This window comes from Leucoraja erinacea, chromosome 31 (assembly GCF_028641065.1).
Source record: "Leucoraja erinacea ecotype New England chromosome 31, Leri_hhj_1, whole genome shotgun sequence".
Classification (NCBI taxonomy): domain Eukaryota; kingdom Metazoa; phylum Chordata; class Chondrichthyes; order Rajiformes; family Rajidae; genus Leucoraja; species Leucoraja erinaceus.
The window spans coordinates 17,612,304-17,626,962 of record NC_073407.1 but is presented as its reverse complement, the minus strand read 5'-3'; the positions used below and the strand labels follow the sequence as shown (position 1 = coordinate 17,626,962).

Below are 14,659 nucleotides of genomic sequence, written 5' to 3'. Positions count from 1 at the left end.
GACCATTGGAAATTGAATTAAGAGAGCTCCATGCTCCAAAGCAAAGCCTCTGGGCGACAGACCAAGGAGATCAACCTTTGGGTTGACCCAGAGAAAAGACGAGCTTGCATTCTTTGGGCTTTACATGGCTTATAAGCACAAGTAGAATGAGATGTAAATAATTTAGCTCCTTGTGTCTGGTCTCTCACTCGATTAGATTATAATTAATCCATCTTGGTGTCTTTCCTGCTCTAGCCCTTGATTATCTATAAAGCTGTCATTATCTTGAATAAAATCTACTGAGCCATTTAGAAGGAGTTCCATAGATTCACTACTTGTGTTTTGGGATTGTGACCCTGGCATTTGGTATCCCAGCCAAAGGAAACTGCTCTACATTTATCTTGACAAGTTGCAAGAATCGTGTACTTTTCAATGATATCACCGTGAGGATATTTCGAAGAAATTTGCAAGCTGTGCAATATTTTTGAAATTCAGACACAGTTGTATGTAGGAATTGAGGCATGTAATCTCTCAACATACCTCCATAATATTATTGACCATTTGAGGAAAGGACAGTGTTGGAGGAACTCGGCACATCAGGCATCCATTGAGGGAATGGATAGATGACTTTTTGGGTCAGGACCATTGAGCCCTGCAGAAGTGACCAGATCTAACATGTCATCAGTCCATTGCTCCCACAGATGCTGCCGGACCCGCTGAGTTCCTCCAATGCTTCATTTTGCTTGGGATTCCAGCATCTAGCTCCTTGTATCTCCATTAATGTCCAATTAATGTGCTTGTTTGGCAATGTAGTATCGGCCTGGACATTGTGCTCAAAACTCTGGAATGCGGGTTGAATCTGTGAATTTCTTACAAAAAGACAACTGTGCCTGCAATTGAACCACAGCTGAGAGGTCTTAAGCAAGTCACGAGCATCGTGTAAAAGAATGCAACTTCCATTTAATTTTCTTTTCATGCCGAATGTAGCACTGCTTCCCCCAAAGAGATTGGGGCATAGTCGTACGCAATGGGCAGAGGTATTGAAGCCCACTGCGTCATTGCTGGCCATCAGACATCCAGCTAAGCATCCCATTGTCCAGCTCTTGGCCCTCAGTCCTCATGCCAATGCGTTTCAGATGCTTGGCTAAATACCAGTTAAATGTTGAGAGAGTATCTGCATGTTGAGAGAGTGAGAGTAATGCATGCCAGGGTTCAACCATCCACTGAATTAAATACTTCCCCAAATCTCCCCCACTAAATCTCTTTCCTGTTACTTGAAGCCCTGCGTAGGAAAGAACTGCAGATGCTGGTTTAAATTGAAGGTAGACACAAAATGCTGGAGTAACTCAGCGGGAAGGAATGGGCAACGTTTCGGGTTGAGAAGAAGAGTCTCGACCCAAAACGAAGTCTTGAGAAGGGCCTCGACCCAAAACATCACCCATTCCTTCTCTCCAGAGATGCTGCCTGTCCTGCCGAGTTACTCCAGCATTTTGTATCTACCTGAAGCTCTGTCTCTGGTTATAGACGTCCTTGCTACTGTTAATGCTCTACTCTATTCCCCTCAAATTTTACATACCCGATCCCTCCAGAGCATGAACTGGTCACTATTCCACTGTTCATTAAAATCTCATGTGCCCATTTACCCTTATTGTGTCATCATCGCCTCTTGCCTTTGGGTGGGGCTTGGTGAGCTGATGAGTTGGAATGGGTCTGATAAGTCCCGTAAGGACACCCCATAACCAAAATCCAACAGCATGTAGCGGAGCCAAGGAAAACGCAAGGAACTGATCATGCAGTTTAGAGGAAAAAAAAGTGCTGGAGACACCCAGTGGTCAGGCAGCATCTCCGGAGAACATGGACACGTAACATTTCAGGTTGTGACCCGTCCTCCTGATTGGAGTGGAGGGGAGGGAAGAAAGCTGGGAAAGGGGTGGGGTTTGGACCAAGTCTGGCAAGTGATAGGTGGACACAGGTTAGGGGCATTTGATTAGCAGATTGGTGGGCAAAATGTTAGTAATGAAAGGGTGCAAGATAAAGAGAAGTGAAATGTGAAGTCGGGGATTTAGGTGGAAGGAAATGGTTGGGGGGGGGGGGGAAGAAGCAAAGGGGGGCACCCCAGAGCAGAGCACGGGGAAGAGAAATGGGGAAAGAACAGGGTTTAGCCTAACATTGGAGAATTCAATGTTTCATACCATTGGGTTGCAAGCTACCCAAGTGGATTATGAGTGGCAGAGCCATTATCTTCAATGGAATCCTGCACAGAATAATCACTCCCACACATTCATTGTGTTTATTTCTAAGAAATTTATTATCCCAAGCCAGCACAAGATAAAACAAGGCAGAAAATTGATTTCTGTACATGATGAGAAACAAGTACCATAGAATTCTCCTTTATCTATTATAAAATAGCACTGTCACTGAAAGGTTATGTACAAGCTTGAACTTCAAAATATTTAATTATTTACACCAAAGTTATTTACATACGCTAACTGCCTCCTAACAGTTGAGTTCAGTGGACATTGATTCATTCCCAAGCTGGGAAGCATTGTAGATGGATTGACATCTGTTGGGATCTTTCCAGCTCCTCACTTTTATCTCTCAGCTATGAATGTAAACACTACTCTCTAAGCCCACTGTCCCAATGCCCCCCTTCCCTGTTTTAAGTTTATTGATCCATTCATGTGTCCGTGGGATTGGAATGGAAGCCTAGTTCACAAAATAGAGCAGGTTGATCTGACTTGACAAACTGCCTATTACTAATATCTTCAAGCAACTGATTCTATGTAACATCACTGTACTCAGACACATACATATTGGATTAAAACACGGAGTCACTTCGTTGCTGCCCACACACAGCTAACACTACGGGGCAGCAATTACATTTTTTAATAAACTCCCCTTTAGTCAACTGTAAAGTGAGACTAAGACCAAACCATCATTTGAATATTCACATTTTACAGCTTTGATCGCATACTGGAATCTTAACCAGTTATTCCTTAAATATGAGACTCCAGGCCAGAGCAGAATCTGTTTATTCAAACATCCAAGATGCCACAGTAAACATTCTGTGTTGGTAATTTTCCTTCTGCATGTCTTAGATTCTCTCTTCCTGCAAAGGCTGTAGCAATCTAAACTGTTCGTCTGCTTTCAATGTGTGTGTGCGTGTGTGTGCGTGCGCGTGATGCAAGTTTCTAATATTGACAATCTCTGGCTGCATTTAAAACTCAGATTTAATTTTGTCTTGAAATCTAATTAGCTCTTTAAGACTTGGACTCTTTCATTCATTTGCCAATTTGACAATTTGACATTGATTGTCCAGATAACGTGCTTACAAAAACCACAACTTGATATTACACGTAATGTTATAAATGGGCAAGGATTCACACCTGTAATTCCACACAAAATTTCATTTGTGCCACCAAAAGAGGGGTTGGTTAGACTATGGAAAGGAAAGTCAGTGGTGCTGAGACCAGACCAGTTCTTCTTTGCCAGAAGAGGAAAGCAATGGGAAAGTTAGCCAGTTTGGTGTTGGAAGATTGGAACTAGAGAAGGTTTCTGATTGTGAGTCTTTGAGCAGATCTTTGTCGAGGAGACCAGCAGAGTATCAACACCCTCTACCAAAGCAGGGTCATTTGAAAAGAGCTGATTTTTTTTCCCTAGATATATATATATAAATATATATATATAGTATTTAGTTTTATAAAAGTATGACTTTTCTCTGAAGTCAGTGGCTTCAGTCTTTTTATTTCAATGAACAGTTCAGTTCACCCAAATGAGTTTGGAGCATTCAAAACAGCCCCCATGCCTTTGCTAAGTGTTTCAAGGGAACTTGGTTCAACTTTGTCACATCACTCCATCTCTTCAATGTGAACTTTCGTTTCCCAGCTTTTGACTCTGAAGAACAGACACACAATAGTTAGTGAAAGGGAATGAAATAGTTTGAAGCAAAATCCTGCAATTGTCAGTTTTGCCCAAATTACATTATACGATATTGACATATGTTGATCATACAATTGTGATTTTTAAGACATATGAACAGATATATGGATAGGAAGGGTTTAGAGAGCTAGGTGCCAAATGCAGCAGGCAAATGGGACAAGTCCAATACGCCAACTTGGTCAGCATGGAGAAGATGGGTCGAAGGGCCTATTTCCATCTTGTACAGCTGTATTGTCTGTTGTTAGGGAAGAAGTATTGCATGTACGTTACATTTCTCTCGAGCACAGTGACTTTTGTGGCCAGCCTCACCACTGTTTTGTGCACAGTGACTCTTGTGATAGAGATGAGATGAATGACCATTTCACCATGAGATCTTCAGCCTTGTTTATCTGAACAGGCATTCTCTGCTCTGGAAAATAATGTGGCTTAACAGTATCTGCATGAGAACTGTGTTCCAGAGTGTTAATGCTGACATGTAGCAATGCTGCCAGTCAAACTCCTGGATCCTCCGCTCAGACCATTGGAGTATATTCACAGCACACGTGGGGCCTGTTCACATAAATGGTGCATCACCATCTTCTTAGCACAACAACCAAAAGGCAGTAAATAAATGCCCTCAACATCCACATGACGAGACTGAAACATCTCTAGCCTGAAAATTGGAAATGACTGAAATACACTGATAATTAGCTCTTATCAAAATGTTATTGCACTGATTGTGGATGATCAGCCATGATCGCATTGAATGGCGATGCTGGCTCAAAGGGCCGAATGGCCCTGTACCTATTGTCTATTGAAATAAAAGAAATAGCAAATCTAAAGCATAAAATGAATTTTATCACTGATTACACCAATATAATGGGCATTTTTAAACATTTTTGATAACATCTGCAACATATTCCACAGCAAGCTACCAACAGGAAATGGCGGGTACTAGGCAGTTTACCTTTGGACACTTTAGATGGGTGGTCTTTGGGTAGATATGCGCCAAACTGGAGGAAATGATGGAGGGTTAATGTTAATAGTAACAAATCCAGGGTGCTACTGCCTCACTGGTGAGTGGCACAGTTGGTAAAGCTGCTGCCTCAGTGCCAGAGACCCAGGTTCAATGCTCCCACCCAACACTGAACATTTTGTAAAATGTCTGGGTTTTTCCATCCCCACCATGGGGTATGTGAAAGAAAATAAGTTGCAGCAGGAAGTAAGGAGAAAGAATGTAATTTTTAGGATTTTCTCCTTGGGGTCGACACGTAATAGCCTCCTGTGTTTTAATATATTTTGGGTTTTACTGCATGGTTCAGAAGGCTTGTGTGTTTAACCTCCAGCACAATAGTTGACAACAATAGCTAAATTGATTATCAGAAATGCTTTTGAGGGCCACACCCCTCAACAAGGCGATGGTGAACACCTGTGCTGCATTCCTCATGCCATCCAGCAGTTGAGCTCCCACTTCCTGCAGTTTTCCCGAAATTACACTGGAAGCCAGCATACTGAATGTGTACTAGAACTGGTTCAGCAAGCATATCCATTTTAATAGTCAAATAGCATGGTATGAGAGACATGGAACTGCAGATGGTGGAATCTTGTGTAGAACACACATAGTGCTGGAATAACTCAACGGGTCAGGCAGCATCTGTGGAATACATGGAAGGGCGATGTTTTGGGTCGGGACTCTTCCTCAGAATCAGACTCTGAATCAGACTCGCTGTGTGAAGATGGGTCCCAATCTGAAACATTTTACTTAAGATTTCAGCATCTGCTGTTCCTTGTGCAGACAGGCTGGTGAACTATTGTTATGTCCTTCATGAACATCCATTGTCAATCATGACAGAACCTCATCCATTCAGAGCTGCTGCAATGTAATCATTGGTGCGGTCAAATGAGCACAAATAGTTCTGTTACAGAGGTGAACCAGAGGGCTTTGTATCATGGCCAAAATCAGCCCACCATGTGACTGCCCTGCAACATGGTCCTTCTTGAAAGGAAAACTGGATGGAAGTGCCATGTGCTGACAGCAGGTGGTGCTGTACTACATTTGTCACACAGGTTAGTACTGCCACCCACTGATCACATTTGGCTTTCACAACCAAGTCTGAAGCCTCGTTGGTGCAGCTCTTCCCAATGCAATATTTCCTTCATTTTTCCTCCTTTTGAAGATGATGAACTAAAGCTGGGAGAAAACTGATTTTAAGTTGCAGAGAAAGGGAGGAAAGGAAACAATGCAAAGATGGTTGATAATAGCTGGAAGGCTCCCATCCCTCACAGAGCAACAGCTGTCTCCTCTCATTCCACACCCACACCATTCCCTGCACTTTAAAACATTTTATCTTTAACTTTTTACAGCTCCAATGAAATGCCATGGACTCAAAATATTAATTTCCTCTTTATCCACATGGCCTGGCAGCATCTAGGAGAGAGAGTTAGTGTTTTAGGTTGAAGCCCCATCATCAGAAATGGGAAAGATGAGAAAACAAATTTGTTTTGATACAGAGGAGATGGTGAGGGATGGGATAAGGTGAGGAAATATCTCCAATGGGGCGAGGCTGACGTTGCTGATTCCTCGGATTGATGAGTGGAGTGAGAGAAGAGACTTGGGGAACATGTAAAAGTTGCCAGAACTACAACTGAGATTTGAAGCTGAAAAGATATTTGCTGAATGTGTTCATCGCTTCAGACTGTGAGTTGGGAGAATGGGGGGGGGGATATCCTAGAGCAGAACTCGCCACTTCTGATGCAAACAGGAATCAAATTATCTGAAATGTCCAGATGGAAGGTGAAGTGTTGTGTCTCGAGCGGGTGGAAGTAATATCAGGATAACTGAAAGGTCTGGATGTAAATTGCAACACATCCTCTAAGACCGATTCCGAAAGGGAAGTGAAGAGTCTGGGATGGGCCTTGAGACATTGAGAACCGCAAAATGTGGGCAGCAAAACTAACTAAATGGTTGAGTTCTTTGTGTCCAGTAGGCAATACTGACGCGGGTGTCACCGAATGAATAAAGGGGTGAAGGAGGCGCTGGGAGGTGAGTACGGAGTTCCACAAGTTCAGATTTGACTGAGTGAAAGGGTGGCAATATCGAGATGATGGATGAGAAGGGACGCTGAACATGGATTTGTGGTGGGGCTTGAAGTGAAAGGAGCAGGATGGAGAGTTGGGGGTCGGAGGAAAGTGAAGGTGTGGGGAGGAGTTTGGGAATTGGAGGACTGTAGAAATGTGTGATCTGAAAGGAAGGAATTATGTGGCAGCAATGTGTGCGCTGGAGGCAAGAGGGGAACTGTCCTGCAGGGCTCCGAGAGGGCAAGTCAGTGCTGTTACAGAGAGGTCAGGAATATGCATGTGCTGATATAGGCCATTAAGCTTGGATCTCAGACAGTGGATCTCGGGCAATAGCTCTCTCCCACCACAGTGCTTCCTGACCTGCTTGGTGAGTCCGACAATTTGTGTATCTATTTCAGATTCCAGCTTCTGCAGTTTTTTACTTTCCAGTAACCTTGTTCATGTGACCATTTTTTCTCGTTAAAGATATTTCCCAGCAACCATCATGCTCTTGAACACTAGTCAGCATTAGTGTCAACAGCTATGATTTTCTTTGAGCTGTGTTTCTGGTTGCACTATAAAATTTGGGTTTTGCATTTTTGTGGTGACCCCATATTAGTTATTTATTATATTATTGGTGATTACATATTATTATGGACCTGTTAAACTGCAGCAAGTAAGAATTTAATTGTTCCGATTTTGATACATCTGGCAATTAAATGCTCTTGACTCTTGTCACCTTTGGTGGCTGGGCGAATGATCTGAGTCAAGTGTGTGCAGAGCCTTACGTTTGCAAAGGATTAACGTGAATATAGATGCAAGTCATCATTGTTTTTTAACTGACCTTGATCTTTTAAAGGAGAAGTTGGTTTTCCTCTTGCTAGCTTTGACTTTTCCACGATTCCTGACGCCTTCCTGCTGGTCCATGAGCAGCAGCAGAGCGGCCTGGTTTCCCCTGTTCAGGGGCATGATGGAGATGTCACGGACTGCTCGGAAGTGGCCACAGTTGTTCAGATGTTCGTTCTCCAACCGGAAGAAATTCCAGACAAATCGTCTGCAGAGAAAAATGTGCAAAGTTTAAATACAGCAGAACACTATTTACAAATGAGCCGCAAGTGAGCGAGGTGGAAAATAAAATAGTACAGCACAGGAACAAGCCCCGTGGCCCACAATGTCTACGATTCAATGTCAATGAATATGATTCTAATTTAAAATTTCCTCTGCTTGCTTGTGACCCATTTCTCTCAATTCCCTGCGTATCCATTTGCCTATCCAAAAGCCTCTTATACACCACTCTTGTATTTGTCTCCACCACCGCCACAAGGATGCATTCCAGGCTCCCGCTACCCTCTGCGTTTATGTATTAAAAAATCTGCCCCACATGTCTCCTCTAAACTTTTCCCCTCTCACCTTAAAATTAGCATTTGACATTTCCAGCCTGGGGAAAAAAAGTTCTGGCACTCAACCCTATCTATGCCTCTCAAAACTTTATATGCTAGTTTCCGGTCTCCCCTAAACCTCTGGTGTTCTGGAATAAATGTTTGCACTGTATGTTTTATCATCTCATTTCACATCATTCCACCTCAACCCAAGTATATGGATAGCAAGGGTTTAGAGAGGTAAGGGCCAAATGTAGTCGAATGAAACAAGCCCAGGATGCTAACTTGGGTGACATGGACAGGGTGGGCCTGAGGGCGAGTTTGCATGCTGTACAGCTGTTTCTAACCCCTCTGATTATTATCATTAACTCTCGATAAAAGCATTATTAGTCAAAATGGTGGTGATTGGGGAATTCCTCACTGCTGGAGAACATATTGCTATAAATTATTGCAACAGGTTTGTACTAAGTACACTATTATCCCCTTATTGTGATTCTTTTGGGAGCTATTAAGGTCAGCATGGTGGCACAGCGATAGAGTTGCTGCCTTACAGTGCCAGAGACCTGGGTTCAATTCAGTGTACATATATATGAGTAAAGGAATAACATGAATAATGTTTAGTGCAAGATAAAGCCAGTAAAGTCCAATTAAAGATAGTCTGAGGGTCTCCCACAAGGTAGATAGTAGTTCAGAACTGCACTCTAGTTGTAGTAGGATGTCAGTGAATATTTCCTCAACTCACCTACAAATGAAAGGGATGTCTTTGATACAGCTTTAGGATATGGTTATGTAATGTACTAATATCAGAACATTGACTCCCACAGTTGTCCAATTTGGGGTCAGAATGTGGAGAGGATGTTTCTACTCGTGGTAGAATGTAGGACCAGAGGCCATAGCCTCAGAATAAAAGGATGTACCTTTTATAAAGGAGATGAGAGGAATTTCTTTGGTCAGAGGGTGGTGAATTAGTGGAATTCATTGCCGCAGATGGCTGTGGAGGCCGTCAATTGATATTTTTAAGGTGGAGATTGACAGATTCTTGATTAACAAGGGTGTCGGGGGTTATGAGATGAAGGCAGGAGAATGGGGTTGAAGATGGAAAGATAGATTAGCCTTGGCCTAATTCTGCTCTTAGAATTTATGAGAACTAATGAGAATAGGACATTGATCTTAAACGTATATGAATGTGATACAGCATTTCCTGCAGCAGTCACAATCATCGTTCCTGAACAACTTCCTATGCCTGTGGGAATGACATTGCCTCTTACCTGAAGACCTCCAGTGGAGCCAGGGTAGTGGAGATGATTTCCGCCACCTCCGATTGCTTTGTATTAGTGAACAAGATGTTAAGAGCCCAAGCAACACGAAGTATCACATCCTGAATCATGGCAGCATAGTAGTAGACCTAGTTGAGCAGAGCGAATCCAGTTTAAAATTGGTTCTCAAAGTGGAAAGGACTGACACAGTTATAACTGGTACACTGAAATATCTGGCCTATGCTGATTTATGCTCCACTTAGATGTCTGCCACCTGACAACTGGTAACTCTACCAATGTAACCCAATGCGTTTTCCATCCGTATCCATTGAGCTTTTACCCTTTTATGAGCAGGTCAGGTGGGCAATCCAAGTGTTTTCTGAGAGCTACTCAAGTTACTGAGAGGTCATCTATCTGATGATGGATCGTCCATGAGTCCAGCTGCAGAGCAGTTTCCCCAGTTATATTGCAGGAGACTCTTCTTGCTAAACCTGTACCAATTGAGTTTGATGGTTCAGAGGAAGAGAGGCAAGTTTCAGGTCACATTTTTTTGAATATATTAATGTACTTAATTGTTAAGGTCCTTTGTCTTTTGTATTGTTTCAAGTGTTTTAATTATTCGTTATACTTTTGGAGAAATGAATTATTCGTTATACTTTTGGAGAAATTGCCAGCCGTCAATGTTTTATTTTAGTTGTGAGAGAAAAGCATCTCGATGGTTTTTCCCGAAAGGTTTCGACTTATTATTGTTACGCACACTGGACCTAGATGCAGTGTTTCGCATGCTATCCAATCAGAGCACCAAACTGTAGTGCACTGTTCAGTGCTTCCCCTGAAGCAGTAGCACCCTCTGGTGGGAGGCTGAGACAAAGTGCTGGACATGGAGCGGCAAGGTTTCTGGTCGGACCTTTGTTACATTTTTCTCCCATCTTGTGATCCCTAATTCATCAGCGTTTTCTCTTTGCAGTTCAGAGTGACACATTGGCACAGCCAGTCAAGCCACTACCTCGCCGTGCCACGGACATGGTTCAATCCTGACCTCAAGTGCTGGCTAAGTGGAGTTTGCATGCTCTCCCTGTGACTGTGCAGGTTTCATCCTACATCCTAGGCCAACGCACATCCCAGGTACGTGTTGGCCCCTGTAAACTGTCCAAAGGTAAATGCTATAATCTGGGGGAGTCGATGAGAATGTAGGAGGAATAAAACACGAATAACATACAATTAGTGTAAATGGATACCTGATGGTCAAGCATGGGCTTGGTGGGCCGAAGGGCCTGTTTCAGTGCTCATCTTTCTGAGACTCAAGGTATAGCACGTGCCGATCCACTAATCCACACCTATCTTGCCAATCGTTCAATGGAGTTGGCAGTTTAATGTAGTGTCAAATCCTATGCTGTATAGGCACCAGAACACCAAAGACCATGTGACCAGTGGTATGTGCTATTCATATAGTTCTCCATTTCACAGGTGGCCAACATAGGGTCAGCCGTACAGCATGAAAACAGGCCCTTCACCTAACTAATCCATGCTGACCAAAGTGCCCCATCTGCTTACGTTTGGGCCATATCCTTCTATATCTTTCCTATCCACGTATCCAAATATCTGTTAAATGCTATTATAGTACAAGTACTGCCACAACTATCTTCTCTGCCAGCTCGTTCCATATGTCCTCCACACTCCCCTCATATTTTAAACCTGTGTCCCCTGGTTCTTCCTAAAATAACGTCCTTTAATTCTGAGGCTATGACCTCTAGTCCTAGACTTCCCCCACTGGTGGAAACACCCTCTCCACATCGACTTTATCCAAACCTTTCAAAAGTTACTCCAGTAATTGTCAACGGGTAGGTCGGAAGATTTGAACTCAGTGGTCTGAGGAGATTACAATGGGAACATTGACACAGTGTGACAGAATTATGGGCGGTAGAAAATTTCATAGACAAAATGTACACTGATGTGGGAATTTCACTATTTCATCTAAATTTGGATGACACCTTCACAAGAAAGCAAGAACTTGGAAGAGAAATATTCTGCTTACTTAGTATTTAACCAACTTGTGCAAGTTGGTTAGACATGCAGGCTTCATAGACTAATTTACCGCTGTAAATCACTCCTATTGTGCAGGGAGTGGATACAAAAGTGGAAAAACATAGAATTAGTGTCAACAAGTGATCGATGGTCGGCATGGATTGCAGGGCCTGATCCCGTGCTGTATCTATCAATCACTGTGCACTTACTTTGTAATAGTATACTGTCTCTTCTCTCAGAAACTTGTTCTCCTTGGACTTCCTGTCCAACAGACCCCAGTCCATCTTCAGGTCCCAGCCAATGGTGAAAATGGTGCTGACACAGGTTGTCACGGCCCACAGGTAAAAGTAAACCTTTACACCGACCGTCAACTGAGAGCGTTCTATGGGAGAGCAGGAAGGTGCACATGAGAATTCACTCGGCTTCACAAGCAACAGATTACCGAGCAACACCCAGAGGGAGCCATTGTTGGTGATCTTTTTTTAATATCCAGAAGTATGCCACAGCACGGCATGTAACTATGGCAACGGGCGGGGGGGGGGGGGGGGGGGGGGGGGGTGAGGGTGACCACAACCTTTTTCTCTACTTGATAAAGTAACCTGCTACAGACAACAAATCTCCAGGCCTGCACTGCCAAAGACCAAGAATGTTTGCCCTAATTATTTAGATATTTAGACAGGTGCATGGATAGGACAGGTTTGGAGGGATATGGACCAAATGCTGGCAGGTGGGACTAGTGTAGCCGCGACATGATGGCCAGTGTGGGCAAGTTGGGCTGAACGGCCTGTTTCCACACTGTATCACTCTGTGACTCTAGGTACATGGATAGGGAAGGCTAAACGCAGATAAATGTGACTCGACTAGATGGGCCGTCTTGGTCAGCCTGGACGAGTTGGGCTGAAGGCCTGTTTCCCTGCTGCCTGACTCTACAGCTCTATTTCACAATCCATGCAGCACTTTGCCAAGAAAATATCCTTGGAGCCAACTTCAGCTCGTGGATATGAAAAGTTTTGAAGTGATTTTGAATGGGACCCAGCTTAGATGGAACATTTTAATCAGCATGGACAAGTTGGGCTGAAAGGCCTGTTTCTGTAATATATGATTCTTAGCGCTGAGAGATGCATTGGGCGAGAAGTGGGCAATATATGTTGAAGGCATCAGGCACACCAGTGCTTATGGTGACCAGCAGGTCTGAGCCATGCCCAGTGCTGTGATACCAGCCACTCTCAACCTGGCCTGAGTAACAGGTTCTGCAGTTTTTACATTGATCTAAAATGGAGTGAAAACCAAGAGATAGTAAAACCTTGATAACCCCACACCCTTGGGACTGCTCCGATGTAGATTTGCCCATTTTACAGAGCATTAGGCATTGCTCTCATTATTATCTAAGCATGGTCCTGTTGCATGTTACACAGAAGAACAATACATTTTCCAGTGAACCCAGTGAGATTAAACAGCAGGAAATGTACAAACTCTCGGGACTTTGGCTTTGGTTGCAAACCCACACCAATGTTCCTGAACCCTGGTGATCTGTATCCCAACCACTGTTAGGTGGCATTCCAGACCCAGGGCACCCTACTCGCACTCTGGACCCCTGGCTCACATCCCCGATCCGGATGATGGATTATTAAAGTTTTACTGCAACTAGATCTCACCAGGATGGCAGCAGACTGATTTCACTTGCCTTTCTCCGTTGAGTACAGAGCTGCAAAGGTTACCATAATGAAAACCGTGGAGTATTTTCCAGCATTTGCTAAGTGCGGGAATGCATCCCGGCTGTCCCTGTATCTCCGGAGGCACTGAGTGAATCTGATCCAGGGTGGAATACATTGGATAAAGCAGGTCATTCCATAGGAGTTACCACTGGTTATGTATTTATCTGTGCCAGAAAAAAAGAATGAGAAATGAGAAATGGACACTCATCATACATGTTAATGGACAATTGGTCTAATTTTGTTTTAAAGTTCTGAATGTTATGGATTTGAAGTATGAACTCTGAGCGTGTCTTGTATCCTCCCTTCCGTCCCAATTTCTAGCGCTGCAGTATTTTGCTTTCAGATTGACGGAAGTCTCGCAAATATTGGTCAGTAGTAACATTTATGCAACACTGCTGCTAGAAAAGACCCCACATGACAGGAGGAAACCCAACTTCTTCCATTCCAGCAACACTGCAGTCATTGAGCACCCATTGTCGGCATCTTGGGCTCATAACCTGAGCCTTAACAACCAGCCATGGTAACGCCACAACTACAACATTCAGCCATACATCCTGCTACAGTTTGGAAATGCGGAGGAATGTTTGTGACTCCTCTGGATAGCAGGAAACAAACCACTCCAGACTTGGATCCATTCTCCCACCATCAAGGCCCTGATTGTAGCCCTCAACCAATCCTGAGATTGCGATATACACCATCTGCAGGATTCCCTGGTACAATGGACGGATTCCTCCCTTGTGATTTCCAAGGACAAGATAATCTTGCTTGTCGGAACATCCAGGTTCCTTTCAATTGCACACACCATGGACCTTGTTCAAGGGTCACCCTTTGAATATCAATCGGTCATAATGTGGGGACATGCTAAGCTACATCACAATCGGGCAATTTTAAAACCAAAGACAATGGTGGTTCTGGGAGTTCAGGAGATGATGCTGATGTTCAACTTCAGATAACAAATACAAAACCTTGTGTATTGAATCTTTTCATCCCTGTTACTTCAGTAATACGCTGTTGTCGTGTGTGGTGTTGCAGATGACTATGTTCAGTTCTGACATGATCTCTCACCTGCAGGTGGGCTCAGGAGACCCTCGTTACTCTCCCAGTTTAACTCAAATCCATAGAAGCAGATCAAGTACCAGAGGTCCAGGAAGACTGGCCCCATGCTGTTGAGTTGATCGGCCAACCAGAAATCGGCAAAACCCACTTTACGGAAGGGGGCAGTTGCTACACGGGACTGTTTGCAAGAAAAACAAAGAGGAAAATGATTATTTCCAGCCTATGTTTCTCACTCCCGAAACAAATGTTAAATTCTGCCACACCGATTGCAACT

General features: G+C 43.6%; 1 protein-coding gene across 1 annotated transcript in view; it reads right to left on the bottom strand.

Moving 5' to 3' along the window:
* Positions 1 to 2,263: 2,263 nt before the first annotated feature.
* Positions 2,264 to 14,659, bottom strand: part of LOC129712011 (xenotropic and polytropic retrovirus receptor 1 homolog) — a 48,932-nt gene continuing 36,536 nt past the window's right edge. The window contains exons 10-15 of the mRNA XM_055660131.1: positions 14,395 to 14,563; positions 13,299 to 13,493; positions 11,824 to 11,996; positions 9,602 to 9,738; positions 7,799 to 8,008; positions 2,264 to 3,873 (exon numbers count right to left, since the gene is read on the bottom strand). Of these exons, the coding sequence (XP_055516106.1) occupies positions 3,828 to 3,873; positions 7,799 to 8,008; positions 9,602 to 9,738; positions 11,824 to 11,996; positions 13,299 to 13,493; positions 14,395 to 14,563 (930 nt within the window). The 3' untranslated portion in view covers positions 2,264 to 3,827. The remainder of the gene's footprint in view (positions 3,874 to 7,798; positions 8,009 to 9,601; positions 9,739 to 11,823; positions 11,997 to 13,298; positions 13,494 to 14,394; positions 14,564 to 14,659) is intronic.